The sequence below is a fragment of the Styela clava genome, chromosome 6, assembly GCF_964204865.1.
Source record: "Styela clava chromosome 6, kaStyClav1.hap1.2, whole genome shotgun sequence".
Taxonomy (NCBI): Eukaryota; Metazoa; Chordata; class Ascidiacea; order Stolidobranchia; family Styelidae; genus Styela; species Styela clava.
Window position 1 is genome coordinate 15,582,760 of NC_135255.1, and position 19,309 is coordinate 15,602,068.

The window sequence follows — 19,309 nt, forward strand, 5'->3', positions numbered from 1 at the left end:
TTAAGTCACTACGACGTCACCATCACGTCATAGAGTTTGCCAAAGTATATTTACGATCGCCCGAAATGGCATCTGCGGCACCGATAACGACGTCGGATATCTTTCTCATATCGTGATCGTTGCGACGAGAAGGCAAGAGAAATAGCTTGCTCGATTTATGTGCGTTTTGGACGACCATCCACATACTTTGGTGGGCCTTATTACGCCACTGTGACGTCACAATGACGTAATTTTTCGGTGACATAGTCAGGTGGGGGTTAGGAATGACAAATGCAAAAACTGTTGAGCCAGGCCAACTAGAAGTTCATGTGGCACTAAACTATACCAGACCCCAACTAGCAACCCTGCAACCGGTATACTTGTCTTCAAAGACAATTTAAGTCAATTTGGCAAACACAGAAACATTTTACCTAAAATATTAGTGAAAATAATAGGTACAATATGTTTCAATAATAAGTGTACAAACTTTTCGTAAGGCACCTGTTAGATGACCGAGAACAATAGGCACAAGATGGCGTCCATTGCCTTAGCGTTGCCTCGCTTGTATTATATATACGCTTTGAGCAAACCTAGAACGAACATGTAGGCTAATACTGTATTCAGGTATTACAACACTTTTTACAGTTTTATTCTATAATCTATGCGTTTTAAACCTTACTTAGGGTTTTGTTCGCTTTCCAGCTTTCCCGATTCTTTAATTATTTTGTTTTTATGATTATTTTTATCGTTTTTTTTTTGCTGATTATGAATAATAATAATCTTATAGGCTACTTATGTGTCTTTGCCTTGAGATGTCGACATATGGAAAGGTTCCTATAACAGAATAAGTAGCCTAATTGCAGAATTGAAATCCTCATGGCCTACTTTGAATCTAACACATTCTGATTTCAGGAACTACTATCATGAAAACGTAGGGTTTTGTTCGCTTTCCCGATTCCTTAATTATTATGTTTTTTTTATAATTATTTTTATCGTCTTTTATGCTGATTATGAATATAAATAAACTTATACTTATGTGTCTTTGCTTTGAGATGTCGACATATGGAAAGATTCCGATAACAGAATAAGTAATTGAAATCCTCATCGCCTACGTTGAATCCAACACATTTGTCAAAACTCATGGATTTCAGAAACTACTATCACTGTATCATGAAAATGTACAAACCAAGATCGAAAAATAAAATCTGAGAATGACAAGTGAAATTGTTGCGCAACTTCGAAGTTACGTAATGACACGGCCGAATGAACATTGATAGAGAGAGAGAGAGATTTATTTTCGTCAACCAGAACAAAAAAAAAAGTGCAATAGTAACAATGAAAAGATATACAATAACATATGCAAAGTTTTCCGGTATAGACTTTCGATAATACGATCATCAGAGTCAGCTCCCTCATATTCACTATTTTAAATATGTATTTATAATATTTGGTTAGTGTATGGTGTAAAAGGGAATACCTGTTGTAGAATTGCCTGGTTTTCTAAAAGGTATAAGATAGATAGATTTCATTTTAAATTTTTAAAAAAATTGCAAACTTTTGAATAAAAATAAGTTGTTCAATACGTTTATTATGATTTTTAACATGGAGCGAAAAAAAAATTCAACCACACAAAGCGGTATGGAGACAGACGTCCACGTTGAGCGTCACACGGCAAACTCTTTCCTTTCAACGCTCCACTCAGGACAACACTAAAAGGCTGAAGGAAGAAACGGATGAAGTGGAAGAAAAGCGGAAGTTAGAGTGTTCCCAAAGGTGAAAAATTAAAAAACACTAAAAAGCTGAACACTAAAATGAAGAAGTGAATGAAATTTCTTCCGACGGCTGGTGAGGTGGTTGAAGACACTAAAAAGCTGAACACTAAAAAGAGGAAGTGGATGAAATTTCCTCCGACGGCTGGTGAGGTGGTTGAAGACACTAAAAAGCTGAACACTAAAAGGAAGAAGTGGATGAAATTTCTTCCGACGGCTGGTGAGGTGGTTGAAGACACTAAAAAGCTGAACACTAAAAGGAGGAAGTGGATGAAATTTCCTCCGACGGCTGGTGAGGTGGTTGAAGACACTAAAAAGCTGAACACTAAAAGGAGGAAGTGGATGAAGTTTCTTCCGAAGGCTGGTGAGGTGGTTGAAGTCACTAAAAAGCTGAACACTAAAAGGAAGAAGTGAATGAAATTTCTTCCGACGGCTGGTGAGGTGGTTGAAGACACTAAAAAGCTGAACACTAAAAGGAGGAAGTGGATGAAATTTCCTCCGACGGCTGGTGAGGTGGTTGAAGACACTAAAAAGCTGAACACTAAAAGGAAGAAGTGGATGAAATTTCTTCCGACGGCTGCAATTGCAATAAAAACATAAAAAAAAATTTACCCTGTCGCCGGCCATCCTAAAACAAAACTTATAGTGTTCTCCGTTTTATTTTTAGTATTTTATATTGCCCAATTTTTAATCTTGATAAGTTAGGTTACGGATTCACTTCTTTATTTATCATCTCGCCGGTGATGAATATAATAACTCAGAGTTCTGTGCGAGAGCAAAAAAGCAATTATTATCGTCCTTGCGGCACAAGACTTATGTCGATGAAAATTTGTGATCTCATGCGAATAGAAACCGATGTAAAACGTCACTTTTAGTGACTTCAACCACCTCATTATTCGTCGGAAGAAATTTAAACCACTTCTTCCTTTTAGTGTTCAGCTTTTTAGTTATTTCAACCACCTCATTATTCGTCGAAAGAAATTTCATCCACTTCTTCCTTTTAGTGTTCAGCTTTTTAGTGTCTTCAACCAGCTCAGCAGCCGTCGGAGGAAATTTCATCCACTTCCTCCTTTTAGTGTTCAGCTTTTTAGTGTCTTCAACCACCTCACCAGCCGTCGGAAGAAATTTCATCCACTTCTTCCTTTTAGTGTTCAGCTTTTTAGTGTCTTCAACCACCTCACCAGCCGTCGGAGGAAATTTCATCCACTTCCTCCTTTTAGTGTTCAGCTTTTTGGTGTCTTCAACCACCTCACCAGCCGTCGGAAGAAATTTCATCCACTTCTTCCTTTTAGTGTTCAGCTTTTTAGTGACTTCAACCACCTCACCAGCCGTCGGAAGAAATTTCATCCACTTCTTCCTTTTAGTGTTCAGCTTTTTAGTGACTTCAACCACCTCACCAGCCGTCGGAGGAAATTTCATCCACTTCTTCCTTTTAGTGTTCAGCTTTTTAGTGACTTCAACCACCTCACCAGCCGTCGGAAGAAATTTCATCGACTTCTTCCTTTTAGTGTTCAGCTTTTTAGTGACTTCAACCACCTCACCAGCCGTCGGAAGAAATTTCATCCACTTCCTCCTTTTAGTGTTCAGCTTTTTAGTGACTTCAACCACCTTACCAGCCGTCGGAAGAAATTTCATCCACTTCTTCCTTTTAGTGTTCAGCTTTTTAGTGACTTCAACCACCTCACCAGCCGTCGGAGGAAATTTCATCCACTTCTTCCTTTTAGTGTTCAGCTTTTTAGTGACTTCAACCACCTCACCAGCCGTCGGAAGAAATTTCATCCACTTCCTCCTTTTAGTGTTCAGCTTTTTAGTGACTTCAACCACCTTACCAGCCGTCGGAAGAAATTTCATCCACTTCTTCCTTTTAGTGTTCAGCTTTTTAGTGTCTTCAACCACCTCACCAGCCGTCGGAAGAAATTTCATCCACTTCCTCCTTTTAGTGTTCAGCTTTTTAGTGTCTTCAACCATCTCACCAGCCGTCGGAAGAAATTTCATCCACTTCTTCCTTTTAGTGTTCAGCTTTTTAGTGTCTTCAACCACCTCACCAGCCGTCGGAAGAAATTTCATCCACTTCTTCCTTTTAGTGTTCAGCTTTTTAGTGACTTCAACCACCTCACCAGCCGTCGGAAGGAATTTCATCCACTTCCTCCTTTTAGTGTTCAGCTTTTTAGTGACTTCAACCACCTCACCAGCCGTCGGAAGAAATTTCATCCACTTCTTCCTTTTAGTGTTCAGCTTTTTAGTGTCTTCAACCACCTCACCAGCCGTCGGAAGAAATTTCATCCACTTCCTCCTTTTAGTGTTCAGCTTTTTAGTGTCTTCAACCATCTCACCAGCCGTCGGAGGAAATTTCATCCACTTCCTCCTTTTAGTGTTCAGCTTTTTAGTGTCTTCAACCACCTCACCAGCCGTCGGAAGAAATTTCATCCACTTCTTCCTTTTAGTGTTCAGCTTTTTAGTGACTTCAACCACCTCACCAGCCGTCGGAAGAAATTTCATCCACTCCTTCCTTTTAGTGTTCAGCTTTTTAGTGTCTTCAACCACCTCACCAGCCGTCGGAGGAAATTTCATCCACTTCTTCCTTTTAGTGTTCAGCTTTTTAGTGACTTCAACCACCTCACCAGCCGTCGGAAGAAATTTCATCCACTTCTTCCTTTTAGTGTTCAGCTTTTTAGTGACTTCAACCACCTCACCAGCCGTCGGAGGAAATTTCATCCACTTCTTCCTTTTAGTGTTCAGCTTTTTAGTGACTTCAACCACCTCACCAGCCGTCGGAAGAAATTTCATCCACTTCCTCCTTTTAGTGTTCAGCTTTTTAGTGTCTTCAACCACCTCACCAGCCGTCGGAAGAAATTTCATCGACTTCTTCCTTTTAGTGTTCAGCTTTTTAGTGTCTTCAACCACCTCACCAGCCTTCGGAAGAAATTTCATCCACTTCTTCCTTTTAGTGTTCAGCTTTTTAGTGTCTTCAACCACCTCACCAGCCGTCGGAAGAAATTTCATCCACTTCTTCCTTTTAGTGTTCAGCTTTTTAGTGTTTTTTAATTTTTCACCTTTGGGAACACTCCAACTTCCGCTTTTCTTCCACTTCATCCGTTTCTTCCTTCAGCCTTCTAGTGTTGTCCCTCCACTCACGAGGTAGGCATCGTTTTTAGTTCCCCTGATGATAGTTACTCTTCAGTTAATTTTTGGTTATCTGTTCTGGAAGAAGCCTGCAAAAAATAAAATGTCAAATACCGAAAGAACATTCATTGCTATTAAGCCCGATGGTGTCCAACGTGGACTTGTGGGTAAAATCATTCAGAGATTTGAAGAAAAAGGCTTCAAATTGGTTGCTATGAAAATGATTCAAGCAAGCCAGGCTCATCTTGAAGAACATTACGCTGATTTAAGCAAGAAACCTTTTTTTCCCGGTCTTGTAAAGTACATGGGTTCGGGGCCCGTTGTTGCTATGGTTTGGGAAGGCTTGGGCGTGGTTAAAACTGGAAGAGTAATGCTTGGAGAGACAGATCCAGCGAAATCTTTGCCAGGAACCATCAGGGGTGACTATTGCATACATGTGGGGCGAAACATTTGTCATGGATCAGATGCGGTTGATTCTGCAAACAAAGAAATCAAGCTTTGGTTTAAGGACGCTGAACTTTCAGACTATAAAAGTTGTGAAAGTGACTGGCTTTACGAATAATTTCTCCATCCATCAGAATTAGTATTATTGTTAGCAAGTGTCTATTATTGTTTTTTGGTTCAATAATCCATGTAGATATTTTCATTTTAGTTACCAGCACAAAGAAAATCATTTTCCCACATTCAGACATTTATTGCAATATCTAAATACAGAAATATAGACAGAACACAGTTATATCTTGTTACTTTTGCCGCTATTTATCTTGAACTAATTACTCAATTTGTTTTGTGTTCAAACGGAGACAATAATTTGAAAATAATTGATTTGGTTCGTTCTGTAGTTTGCAATCTCAGACAAATGCTTATTTATGTTGTTATTGTAGTTTTGTTGCTGCTTATTTTTCCCGTAAGTCACTTTGCACTGCATAAGTAATTTAGTACTTAGTTTTAATTTAATTGTTTCTCAAACAATGGGTAATCATGTTTTTCAAATACTAAACTAATTAATACTGTCGACGCTTGTTTCAATTTATTGAATCACTTGTTATTCTATATCAATACCCAAAGTTCAGTTCACAATTATTTATATTATGTTCACTCTTGAATCATTTAGTTACTGCTAGTAATATGTTTAATTTTGTGTGACTCGAAAAACTAAAATCATGCGCCGTCGTGGCGTAGGAGCTGGAGCCATAACGAAGAAAAAGCTTGCGGATGCAAAATACAAGGAGCGTGGCAATGAGCTCGCTGCACAACAGCTTCAGCAATTAAGCAACCAGCTTGAAGCTTTCCATAACAATTTGGAAGAATTTGCAGCGAAGCACAAAGAAGTAAGAAACTTGTCAATATGATGGTTTTTGGTAATTTTTCAATTTTGTTTCAATATTCTGTTTTTGTTGTAGGAAATCCGAAAGAATCCTACTTTCAGACATCAGTTTCAACAAATGTGTGCAGCAATTGGGGTATGCTTTCTATATTTAACAGTTGATAACTTTTACTCAAATAAGTACATTATTAATCTCTATCCAATTTTACAGGTTGATCCACTTGCTTCCAGTAAAGGCTTTTGGTCTGAAATGCTTGGCGTTGGAGATTTTTATTATGAAATAGGTATTCAAGCCATAGAAGTGTGCATCGCTACAAGACCGAAAAATGGAGGCATTATGACTTTACATGAATTACATCACAGGTCTGTATTTGTAATTATAACGTTTTACTAACCTTGATACCTTCCCAAAAAAGCACCACTGTGTAGTCTACTGCTGACTTTTTAGTCATCGTGGACAATGATATTGTTGGTCGTCGAAAGGAAAGAGAAAAAATCCATGTCATTGTGGGTGAGGGGTGGTCAGACCTCTTTCTTAATGTCTAGTGATCATTACCTCAAGATGTTGTGGAACATAATACATTAATTCAATTCGTTCATTACTCAAGACTGCTGCGGCCCATATATACCATAAGCAAACTTTTATTATTCAGACATTGTTTGAAAGGTTTTTAAATATGTTATCTTAACATTCTAGACTTCTGAAGAGTAGAGGAAAGTATGGCCAAGATGTAACTCAAGAGGATATAGTCACTGCAATTAAGAAATTGAAGGTATAATTCGAATGCTTTCGATTATCAAGTATTTCACACATATCACAAGTTTCAATATAAATCATTTTTTTAGGCGTTCGGTAGTGGATTCGCAATTTTAGGACATGGAACGAAATGTATGGTCCAGTCTGTCCCAGGTGAACTGAATATGGATCACACTGCTGTGCTAGAATCTGCCCAACAGGTAAAAATGAATAGAACTTTTTTTCTTTTTTGGCTTCTGAAAAAAGCGCCGCTGTGTAGTTTCAAGTCTGCATACGCATTCTGTTACAATGACACTGACGGTCGTCGAAAGGAAGCAGAATAAAATTCCTGTCATTGTGGGTGAGGGATGATCTGAACCTCTTTCTTAATGTTCAATGGTCGTTACCTCAAGATGCTAGGTAACAAATAACTCATCTAAGCAAGTTAGATTCTACCAGACTTGTGTTAATTAGGAAAGTTGCTCAGCTTAATTGATATTCTTCTCAGAACCATGGCAAAGTCAACTGTGCCCACATTGAGAAATCGTTATCTTGGAAAGGTGAAAGATCCCAGCATATTCTCGAGCATCTTGTCAGAGAAGGAATGGCCTGGGTGGATGATCAGTCACCTGATAGACAACGATGGTATTGGTTTCCCTCACTCTTCAATGAAGCAGATTGAATTGAATGCATTATATACTTCATCACTGTGCAATATATATTATCAACGTTTTTTGTATCACTGAATATATTTATCACAACTTGCGAATTTTGTCATGTGCTGTATGGGCCTACGTGTGTCAAAAAATACTCCTTTCGGCACACATAAATATTTTTTGGCTTTTGTGCTTTGTCCGAGAGTGCTGAAAGTGTTGTTTTCTTGGCTTGTCATACCTCATACGCTGTATGGGCCCATGTATTTCAGAAAACACTTCTTTCTGCATGCGTTTCTCTCTTATCTGCCAAGAGATTTTTAAAAAATATTTCCTGTTCCAAGTTTTTTTTCTTGGCAATAAGTTGTTTGTTCAGCAGACTGCATAAGAAACTGATTACTAAATAAGGTAGAGCAAATGATACCATTGGTACAGAATATAAATTGAGGTGTGGTAAAATGTTCACTCTATTAGAATTTAAGTGATAAGCTTTGTCAGTGCACTGGAAATTTGCAGGACTAATACCTCCAAAAGATTTGTACCTGAAAGTATGGCCTAACCTGGTACGCATGCTACGCTCCAGTCATCTTGGTGCACATACTATGGGAGTAGCCATAAAACTGACGAGATATGCGAGGGTTACTACTTCTTGTAAAGCCTCTTTTCTAGCTATAGTTCTGTACAATACGAAAAGAACTAGGATATTGATAGCAATGCAAGCAGCGCACCCGGCTTAGCAAATATTTCCCCACATGTGCAATCACGAAGAGGTAACAGTGACTTTAGCAAAACCAATGTGCAAGCAGCTTCTGCATTGCCAAGAGCTATTGAAACTACACAGGATGGTGCAAGTTGGTATAGAGGTGAATAATAGGTACTGACGAAGAGCAGTCGTTTAACTGAAATATACACAAATTTATGCAGGGAAAAGCATCAACCCTTATCAAACACCAGTCACTAACCCTACACATGTCGATCTCGCGAATATGCGAAATTTTTGAACTATTCAAAGATGTTAGATTATGTTAACAAATAACAGCTATCTCATTATCGCTTTAGCAAAAAAAACGAACAGACCACGGCTAAGTTTGAACCGCAATGACCAAACCGGTTTCCAATGATACGAGGTCACACCAATATACGAAATGCACAAACTCAATATATTTACAAATATAAACAACATGATTTCTAAGATTGGAACATGACAATTTCCGGCAACAGAGTGGTAGATTCACAAAAACACTTATTTGACTCTAAACATCATTTTTCTCTGCATTCGGTGTTGTATTTCTCCACGTTTTATCATCAGTTGCAATACCTTGTATATTGCACGCTCAGGATATTTCTGAAAATGTAAATCAATGTTTCAGGTCATATGAAAAATAAAATACTATATCAGTTAGTAACACATAGTGTCAGTCAAATTTAGGGAAATTAGTACTGAGATAAACTTTGAATCATTCATTTTTCAAAACAGTCCCTCAAAAATATTGTACCGCCCTTTCATCAATCAATCAATAGTAATTGATAATCTATAGTATAATAAATCTTACTTCATAAGAATGCTCTAACCTTCCGGCCAATCAAAGTATTGTTATATCTATACTATCCTTACCCAGAACAAATCACTCAATTACTTTTCATAGGCTTATGTCAACTTATTGCAATTTATATCAACCCTCAAAACAGTGGGGCAGTCCTACAAGTGTAGCAAAGTGGCACTCGCGTGAAGCTTTTCAAAAACACTGCCCCCATGCACGAAAAATAGATCTTTATGTACGTACACATGCATAACATGGCCTGCAATATGCCTTGTGTTGTTGAATATTTGGTACTCATGTAGTATGTGAACAGTAATGGCGGACACCGAAAAGTAGTATGTGTACCAGTTTAGGGTTAGGATATAATTTCAGGTACAAATACTACGGGAGTGACTTGGCTAGTCCCCGAACTCGTAATAAAACCAAAATGAGGAAAATTTGAATAAAATATTATGTCCCAACCGGGTACATACCTGTTTGGTGAAATCTTGTACGATGGCATATTCTGATACTTGCGATCCAATGACAAATCTTCGTTTTATTTGTTTTTCAATTCTATTCAACATTTCGTGATCCGCATCAGATGTGAAACCTTCCACTCCAGCTAAGTTTCCAGTCGTTGCAGCGTCAAGAGTGGAAACCTGAATGAAAATCAAATTTGTAAATGCCGTAATATTATTTAGCAAGCCTGTGAATTTTCCAAGACTCTTGAAGTTGAAAAAAACTTTTGACTTGACTAAAAATATTTTGAGTTTGTTTCTCTTAGTTGAATAAAATTCCAATTTCAGCTTTTAACTTCCAAGGAAAGTAAATTTTGATAATGAAAACTTTGGCATATGCAAGCATTATCTAATAGAATGTTAGAAATACCCCGTCAACTCATTTTATTTTGAATTTCTGCAGAAAAAGATGGGAGTTAAAAAAAAACTGGACTCGAATGAAAAATGCCAAGCTATCTTGTGTTAGTGTGCAGCAGAAGACTCGGAACTATCAGGCTCGATGTTAAGTTCTGTATAAACATTGTTTCCATTACCAAACACGAGGCAATAAATTAGTCTACTGAAAAGACGTATATTAGTGTTAGTGTGCAACAAGTGACACTGGGTACGTTGCCCGAGACTAAGTTTTGCGCAACCAATGTTTCCGGTAATTTTTAAGCGAGTCATCACAATTACCTGAAACAATCTCAAAGCTTCGTCCACTTCAGCTTCACCAGCAAATGGAGCCAAACGCATCTTTGCGAGAGATTCTGAAATTCGAACAATGGCTTCCAATTGACGAACCTGTTGAAAAGTTGAATTTTTTTTGATGGAATAAAACCGGAAAAGCAGTTTCAATATATAGGGTGTCGATAAAGTCTTAAAATGTTTTGAAATTGCAACGGGAATTTATTGATACCATATATTGATTTGGCCGTCACAGAAGTATTAAATGAAGTAAAAATACTTGGAACAATTGCTGATTAAAACAACAAACCTGGTTAAGATATATTGAGAAATGACTTCACAACAAAATTGAAATTGTAAAGGGACTTCATGGACAGCCTTATAACAATATTTGCACTTACTGTGATTGGTATAGATGTCTTCTTTTCAGTTTCCATTTCATGTGAATGGGCTCCCGCTCTCATCAGAACATAACGATTTTTTAGTTTTTCACATGCCGAGGCCGACAATCGTGGACCACATTTACTGAAATAAAATAGTGAAAATTTGAATTTCATTTTCTAAATCAATAAACTTAAATATTCAGGAAAATTAAAAGGAGGCACTCCAGAAGTGTGTGTACCAATATGGAGGTAACTAATTTTGGTCGCCTATTTTACATCAAGCTGTAAAAAGGGGGTATATAGTATATACACTTGGCTAACACAGACAGTTCCAGAACTCGTAATAAAACTAAAACTGGTAAAATAGGAATAAAATTATGGCCTAACCCTAAACTGGTACACACACTACAGGAGTACCTAAAATAATGACTTGTAACCTAACATCTTGAGGTGATAACCATTGGACATTAAGAAAGAGGTCCATGTCATCCCTCACCCACAATGTCAGGAATTACTCTTCCTCCCGTTGACGACCATCAATGTCATTGTTCTAGTATGCATGAAGCAAACATAAAACTACACAGTGGCGCTTTTTAGGAAGCAAATGATATTGACAAGTATATTGATCACATAGTAAACAAAATTCAAACAAACACTGAGACAACACTGGTAGCGAAAATCTTAGTCCTAATTAAATACAGATGTGCTTTGACCCCCTAAGAGGTCACATGCCTTAGCTATACTGTGCTTAATCACATCAAGCTACAACAACCCATGCTATGTGTCTTTCTTACAGCACCGCTTCTCCCAAATTCTTATATTCTTCATTTGAAAATATAGATGAATTTATTTAGTTATCTTACTTTCTTGCATAAGCAATATATTTCTTCAATGTTTGCAGATTGATTTCACCTTCTGTTGCTGTTTGTTTGGCAGTTTGTGCAGTCATATGAACTCCCATTACATGCTTAGCAAGTGTCTTGAATGAAAATGATTAATATGCCATTACAACTAAAATAAGGTGGGACATTCATACAAAAAACTGAACATCCAAATAAATTTTTTTCGAAGGTTTTTATATCCTTTTTTAGATTTTGAAAGATATTTCGAACAATCTGTGTGAATCGTGCGCATGTAAAGGTCCTATAAATTTTACAAAAGTATCAGGTTCTCACAAATTTACATCTCAGATAGTTTAGTCATGTCAATTATGTGTAATTTGCCGCCTTTTGGCAGCGCAATGACCCGGCATCGCAGATTCAAATGCTGTGCCTTCTGTCTCACCCAAAATGTAACCAATGGGCTATGTATGCAAATGGGTAGATTCAGGATTCTCCAAATTTAAAGTTAACTCCTTACGGATCATCACATATCAATGGCTATTTGTAAGGGTCTTGTTTGGAGCAAAAGAGGTGTGTAAGGAAAAACTATATCATATTCAGTATGTTAGTGGCCGTTCTCTCTCAGAACCATTACAAAATCTCATATAAAACCCATGAATAACTAAGTTTTATAACAAAATAAATAATCTTACAATATCTCTAGCTTGATCATGTTGATCTTTCACAATAAAAATCATGTCAAATCTGGACAAGATTGTCGGCATAAAATCGATGTTTTGTGCTCCTTTTGTATCATCCCATCGTCCATAAACTGAGTTTGCAGCAGCCAGTACAGAGCAACGAGAGTTGAGGGTTGTTGTGATGCCAGCCTGCGTAGATAAGATATTGGTTGAATTATTCATTGGTGGCATTAATATCTAGAACAGTGGTTTTCAATCTTTTTGGTGGAGAGGAACTAAATAAAACAATCCAGAGGTTCGAGAAACACCTGTGCAATACTTGTAAGTTGTAAGACTACAAGAAGAAGAATTGTACAAACTATAAATATATATATAAAAGCAAATCTAATAATAGCAAAACAATATGATCTTCGAGAGTATAGCAAGTTTGATAATAGCGGCAAACCTAAAAGGTATTTGATTGTGAACTGTCGTGGGTAGCGGAACACTGGATACAAATCTGCTGATCTAGAAATATACCCAACTGAAGGCATAATAATGACAATTTAACTTTACAAATTCGCACTATAGTTTGAATGGAGTAATTACCAAATGAGATAGCGATCAGAGATCGCCGATTTATCGTTTTAGTGGTGTGACAAGTGTATGTGTATCCATCGCTCAGACTCAATAGCGTGGAAACTTTCTCGATGGAAACTTGCGCATCGCACACAAACACTCAGCACATGCACGCTCTCGCCTCAAAAAATCCAGGTCATACACGTTCTCTCGCTTTGCAAAAATCTAGATCTCTTCGTCACTTATTAATTAATAACTCGCTAATTATACGACATAATTCATCCAAAATCAATAGGCTTCTGGTCCGAGATATGAATGCATATGCAAAGTTTGGAGCAGATTCAACCTCGCTTTCGTGAGATATTGCATGTATCTATCAGACAAACAAACAAACAGACAAATACCTATCAACATACTTACCGATCAAGATCGATAAATAATAAAGTTAAAATTCTCAGTAACTAATAACTACACCGAACCAGCATATAATATTAGATATAAAACTAAAACATTTTGCAATACCAATCAAATAGAAATTATGCGTAAATATGATTAACAATTGTTGCAAATAATGTCGTATACATTCCAACCTTCGCAATGGAGATAGTCTGCTGTTCCATGGCTTCGTGGATAGCAACACGATCATCCTCTCTCATTTTATCAAATTCATCAATGCATACAACACCCCCATCTGCGAGAACCATTGCACCACCTTCCATCACAAAATTTCTCTGCAAAATAAAAACATTAAATAGTAGATTACTGAAAACATAACAGTCAATTCAACATAATCACATTCGGTCGGATTATTACCCGTCCAATGGCTTACATATATATATAATTACATCTGCAAAACAAAGATTTCAAATTAATCAACTCCACAAGTCAAATTGGCGATCAAATTTACCGCACATGATTGAAACTCAATATGTTTACCGAACCAGTAAAAAGTAACAGGGGTGTGATAGATTATGCAACTCACTGTGCTCGGGTCTTTTATTACAGAAGCGGTTAATCCTGCAGCACTGCTTCCCTTTCCAGACGTGTAGACCTGGAATTAAGAAATTTTAAAAGGAGCGAGTAGGGTCGGCTTTAATGCAAATTTTTATGAATTCACTGTTTTAGTGCTGTTTTTTTAAGGGGTCGTCTTATATGCGAGGATATTCGTATTTATAATTGGGATCTCCCTCTCCCCTTAATCCTCATTAGTATGTTGGAATAAACCACCTAGCAACAGTCAACAAAATAAAGGCGATTTCATCAAAACAGATGAGCATACAAGTTACAACAAAAATACTGATATCACAATGATTATAACTTACTGCAATAGGTGATACTTGTTCCACAAATTTCAGAAGCTGAGATTTAGCTGTTCCAGGATCTCCTAACATCAATAAGTTTATATCTCCTCTTCTCGTCAATCCATCAGGAAGTCGTTTACGAGATCCACCAAACAGAAGACAAGCTATGGCTTTCTTCATATCTATGATGAAAAAAATGATGGTTAGAATTTACAACTAGATGGGCCTCTTCAGTTTTGGTTCATTGTAACTATTTTATAATGATTAGAAAACTTAACAAGATTGGTAGTACGATAAAGGATTCAGTATTAAAAACTCAGCGCTCCCATAGTATATGCACCAAGATGGCGGACACCAGAACTCAAATAAGAAAAATTGGAATAAAATTATGGTATAACCCTAACCTGGTACACATACTATGTTCAGGTGTCCGCCATCTTGTTGCACATACTACGGGATTGTTGACTAGAACCCAAATTCAGTACAGGTCAGCAAAATACTTGAGGCCTAATAATGAAAATACTCCAAACACACTCCAAAAAATCATTTAGTACTGGATGTACAAAGCTGACTAAGCTTCCTATTCCTGATACATTTAAAAGTTTTTGCATCACAAGAACAAATAACATTCCTTCTTGTTCTTATTACAAGTGCAAACTTACCATCACTTCCGAAGATTGATGGAGCGATCGACCGACTGATAACATCGTATATGTTGGGATTTTGTGTCAATCGTCTGATATTTTCTTCTTCCTCAGCAGTAAGTGAAGTCCCCATTTTGTGTCCAGTTGCTCCAGCAGTAGCCTCAACACCCAACACTCGAAGATATGGTGTCCTGATACCGACACCAACACCTCTCGCTTTCATGTTTTTCTATGATTGTGAAGAGGTATAAATGGTTGAAAATAAGAGCAGTGAACAAAACAGATTTTGGCTTTTATTGAAAACACTAAAATATATCCTTATTTACCGGTAAGTACATTATTCCAGCTTAAACTGGTCAGATCCGGTTTAATAAGACAATAAGAAACGAATTAATATATACAATCTTTAGCGCTCCGGATGTGTGTGTACCAATATGGACGTAACTAACTTTGTTCGCCTACTTTACATCAAGTTATGTAAAGGAACTGAAGCCGATGGTCAAAGGGTATATTCACTTGGCTAGCACAGTTAGTCCACGAATCCATAATAGAACTAAAATAAGGAAAATCGGAATAAAATCATGGCCTAACCCTAACATGGTGACTGGTAGACACACTACTGGAGTACCCAATCTTTAATGACATTGCCAACCATGCAGTACTAATGATCTTATTATAAACTTATTAGTTATTACCAAACCGGGAAGTTATTGGTATTTCTGGGGAATTTGTTACATTGATAGTTAAAAAAAAACACTACACATTTTGAATAAATTTTATTCAGACACAAACTTACTGATTTTGATGATACACTTGTAGATGATCCTCGTATGGCATATATTCCAATCACAGTCACTTTATTTCCTGGCACAACTTTGTCACAGAGGTAGCGGTCAATATATAGTTGCAGGTGTCTTGGCATTTCACCCTGTAAAAATATGTTTTACAAAAAATTGCATTCTAATTTAACCGGATGCCTAAATTATTGCCTATTTCACAATTACCTAGTTTTTTAGGGTTGTGAAAAAAAAGAGTCGAGACACACTAGCTGTTAATATCATGTTCATTTAACCCAGTCCAGTGTGAGTCAGATTAATTCGAAAATAACGAAGTGGTTTTAGAAATTACTTTGCACTCTCGATTGCATGTCCATGAGTAACTCAAAATTATGATACTGAGATGTTGAGTGGAGCAACTGTATGTACTGCATATATATAATAAAAATTTTATCCCATAAAATTTCAGAAATTGGATATAAATCAACAGATAAATCTGATTAAAGAATCAAAATTTGATTAACTTCCTACGAAATGATTGATTATAACTGTAATCAAATACTTGTGGTTCGCCGGAATAGCCTTAATAGGTAAACATATAATCAGGCCTACTGTAGTCTTTAGTTTGACCTGTTACAGGCAATGAAAAAACACTATTCTTGGCAGACTGCTGTTGAAGAAATAGGTGGTGATGGTGGAACAAATAAATGTGTAGAAAATATAATAATCAAATATGTATCTTGTAGACTATCTGCTTTAGCTTATTCACCTGTGGTACGGCATCTGGTGCTTCTTGAAGCTTCAAGGTTTGAAAATCAACACATTCACATTTCTCAGGAACAATGAAAAATGGATCGAGTGGACAGGGTTCTCTTCCTTGTGCCTCGCTGATGTAAAAAAATTGAAAATGAGTTACTAACTACTGAAATTTAATGAATAAAGTATGAACTAGTTCTAAGTTAATTTTCTTTCAATTCGTTCAGACTTTGAGATATGAGAACTTAGACTCCCAACTTTGGAAAGTGTAGAATAGGATGCCATCCCAGTCCAATGTTAGAAGAATGATGAGCAATCAAACATTGACGCCAAAGCATAGCTTTTGTATCACAGGGTAATACCGAATGGCATATATATAGCATCAAAAAGAAAAATGCAATAACTAAAATATTCACTGACGTTACGCATTTTCTTGGTAAACTATATCCTTCAAAACCAGGTTTCACTATAACATCATTTATTGTGGCTCGACATGATCGACATTGGAGGCCAAGTTTAATCGCTTTTGCTCGAATAGCTGTCGCTGAAACAATGATTCCTGGGACTTTGACAAGCTTTGACATCTGGTCAGCCTGCAAAGATATGACAAAGTGTTGTCAAAATACAGCTAATATTATATACAGTTTCAATCGATTGAAAACATGATAGACAGAGCAAATATTGTCATACTTTTCAAGTAGTGGAAAACATACTGAGAAGAACAATAAGTGAATAATGACATTTAATGAAGATGATTAAATAAATCTATTGAATTTAAAATTTATTAAGAGTCTAGTTTGAACCCATAGTTTTGTTCATATCTTTGACATAACTCTTAAAAAAGTTTTATAAATATTCAAAAAGGCTGTTGATATGAGTTCATGCTGAGTAAACCTCAATATTTCAATACCTTCAAGCTTCGAACAGAAGTTGGAATTGCCGTTGATTGTAGAAGTACTTGTACCGCATGAACAACTTCTTCCCCCTCTGGTCGTGGTCGAGTGACTTCATCAGCAATTTCCTTTGCAGCTTGTTCAAACTAAATAAGGTGAACACACACAGTGATATATATGAGAAAAAATATAGTATTCTAAATTTGATATCAACTACAATTGACAGAATAAAAATAATAAGCAAAATTGCTGCATTAAACTTAAGTCTCATATTCTTGTTACCTCCAGCCATTCAAGAGAAAGACAAAGTTTAAATATTCTCAGCTTTATTAAAGATGTCCAAAGTTTAAAGAAACCTATAATGATGCTTTTTCACTTTAGCTAGTATGATAATGTGAATATGTGAAAAAATTGGAAATATTAATAATTGAGTCAAGATTGAAATCAAAATTCGATTCTCAATGAACACAGTATTAATGTAGGCTATATTATATATAAACGCCCCATCTCAGTCATGTGTCTTTAAAAATTTACTATTGCTTGACAATGAGCAGTGATAAACAATTAAGTGTTTTCATATGTATTTGGGCCACCGTTATTTAAAAAGGTACTTTTCTGGAAGGAGGAAACTTTTCCCAGTTTGGCATCGCATGCTGAATTTATTACACCAGGTGAGATGATAGCCATCAGTTTCATATTTTTTTTATATCTTTAATTTGCCAAATTGAAATAGTTAAGTAAATCTTTTATACCAAAGGATGATATTCGACGGGTTGTTTCATCAAACAATCTGCTAAGTCATCATCATAAGACGCCAAGTGACCAAGATCAACTTCGACCCAATATTCTCCAAGATTGTAATTTCTTTTTAGTTGATCTCTGAAACAAATAAAGATTTGAATCCGACTGTGGCAGAAATTAGGACATACAACCGTATTAATCACTAATTGACATGATAAATGACTGGGAATTTGTTATTTCAGTATAACTTAATTGATTTTTTTCATTTGATCAAATCTGCAAATGTAAAATAGATCCATGCCTATATCCAAATAGCTATTTTCATTTATCATTCAGTCATTACTGCATTACTGCATTAGGATAAGATTTAGTTAGAGGATGGGACATACATTTATTCTGGCTGTTATAAATACCCAATTCACCCATCTACTCATACCTGCATACAGCTACGAGTCTTAATTACAAATGTTAGAATGTTAGCAAAATTTTTTATATTACGGTGTCGGTAATGCTACAATGACTAAGCTTTCAAATGTAAATGCAGAAATGGCAGGTTTACAATGCAGTATCAGAGTGTTAACAATTAGTACTTGTTCAATGTTTACATAACAAATACAATACCGGTATTGCAATTGCACAAACAGACAGACAGAAAAGTGATAAAGCAAAAAATCTTTAAGATTGAGGCATTCAAGCATTTGGATAGGATTTACATATTTATCATAACTTATGTCTGTATGAAATACCGTAATAACCAGAATAACATATTCAGATATTCTAGTAACCCCATCAAAAAGGTAAATGTTCATCATAATACCTGTAAGCATAGGTGACTCCGCCTTCAATTGTAACATGAAATTCTCTCAAGAAATCCCTCAATTTCTTTTTTATCAGCGTTCTCTGAACATGTCTGTTATCAGTTTGATCCTCAGATTGACCTCCAAAATTATCGCTGAAGAAAACTCCAGGATCATCGAAACCAGTCATAGAAGCCATAACCAAGACGATAATATAATGCTCTATAAGTATACCAAATGAAAAACAAAATACAAACGCCCTACGAAACAACACAACAAACAATCAATCCTCTAGCTGTCTTGGCTCTGAACAACTGAGGCCTTGATTTTTCGCGGGGTTGATGTCACGTGTTTAGCGTACCGCGAGAGCTACATGCGTGAAGACAGAGCCGTCGCCATTTAATTTCACTTCGTCATATAATATTTCTGCACCTTCTATAAAATGGTAAAAGTAGATTGCCAGTTAATTTTTGTTCTGTTAATTCATTGGACCATTCCTTCTTGTGAATATATTATAATTAACTGTTAATAAAGACACATATTTTCAAATACGTCGTGATTGTAGGGAAAAAAAAGCAAATATGACGTCAGTTTCAAAGTTTAGTAACATCTGTAGCAAGGAGCGATCGACGATATACCCTCTC

General features: G+C 36.4%; 3 protein-coding genes across 3 annotated transcripts; 2 read left to right on the forward strand and 1 right to left on the reverse strand.

The window, feature by feature from the left end:
• The first annotated feature begins 4,857 nt into the window (after nt 1-4,857).
• Nucleotides 4,858-5,985, forward strand: LOC120331101 (nucleoside diphosphate kinase B-like). Its single transcript, XM_039398131.2, has one exon. It carries the CDS (start codon nt 4,912-4,914, stop codon nt 5,431-5,433), a length of 522 nt encoding a protein of 173 aa, XP_039254065.1. The 5' UTR covers nt 4,858-4,911; the 3' UTR covers nt 5,434-5,985.
• A 46-nt stretch (nt 5,986-6,031) lies between these two features.
• Nucleotides 6,032-7,699, forward strand: LOC120331100 (vacuolar-sorting protein SNF8-like). The gene is made up of 6 exons (XM_039398130.2): nt 6,032-6,202; nt 6,275-6,334; nt 6,410-6,561; nt 6,896-6,971; nt 7,045-7,155; nt 7,443-7,699. Exons 1-6 carry the CDS (start codon nt 6,035-6,037, stop codon nt 7,614-7,616), a joined length of 741 nt encoding a protein of 246 aa, XP_039254064.2. The 5' UTR covers nt 6,032-6,034; the 3' UTR covers nt 7,617-7,699.
• Nucleotides 7,700-8,726: 1,027 nt separating this feature from the next.
• On the reverse strand, nt 8,727-18,989 carry LOC120331617 (DNA replication licensing factor mcm5-A-like). Its single transcript, XM_039398715.2, has 16 exons — nt 18,686-18,989; nt 17,880-18,006; nt 17,145-17,273; nt 16,655-16,827; nt 16,248-16,365; nt 15,499-15,630; nt 14,721-14,931; nt 14,080-14,240; nt 13,740-13,808; nt 13,348-13,488; nt 12,212-12,388; nt 11,541-11,656; nt 10,696-10,819; nt 10,304-10,411; nt 9,602-9,769; nt 8,727-8,932 (listed from the first exon to the last, which is right to left on the reverse strand). The coding sequence occupies exons 1-16, from the start codon at nt 18,862-18,864 to the stop codon at nt 8,831-8,833; spliced, it is 2,235 nt and encodes a 744-aa protein (XP_039254649.1). The 5' UTR covers nt 18,865-18,989; the 3' UTR covers nt 8,727-8,830.
• Between the last annotated feature and the right edge of the window lie 320 nt (nt 18,990-19,309).

Coding starts and splice junctions, on each gene's coding strand:
- LOC120331101 (XM_039398131.2), top strand. CDS start 4,912: ATGATAGTTACTCTTCAGTTAATTTTTGGTTATCTGTTCTGGAAGAAG.
- LOC120331100 (XM_039398130.2), top strand. CDS start 6,035: ATGCGCCGTCGTGGCGTAGGAGCTGGAGCCATAACGAAGAAAAAGCTT. Junction 6,203..6,274: donor TTGCAGCGAAGCACAAAGAA/GTAAGAAACTTG, acceptor TTTTTGTTGTAG/GAAATCCGAAAGAATCCTAC. Junction 7,156..7,442: donor TGCTAGAATCTGCCCAACAG/GTAAAAATGAAT, acceptor TATTCTTCTCAG/AACCATGGCAAAGTCAACTG.
- LOC120331617 (XM_039398715.2), bottom strand. CDS start 18,864: ATGGCTTCTATGACTGGTTTCGATGATCCTGGAGTTTTCTTCAGCGAT. Junction 10,412..10,695: donor AGACATCTATACCAATCACA/GTAAGTGCAAAT, acceptor ACTTTTCAACAG/GTTCGTCAATTGGAAGCCAT. Junction 8,933..9,601: donor TACAAGATTTCACCAAACAG/GTATGTACCCGG, acceptor TTACATTTTCAG/AAATATCCTGAGCGTGCAAT.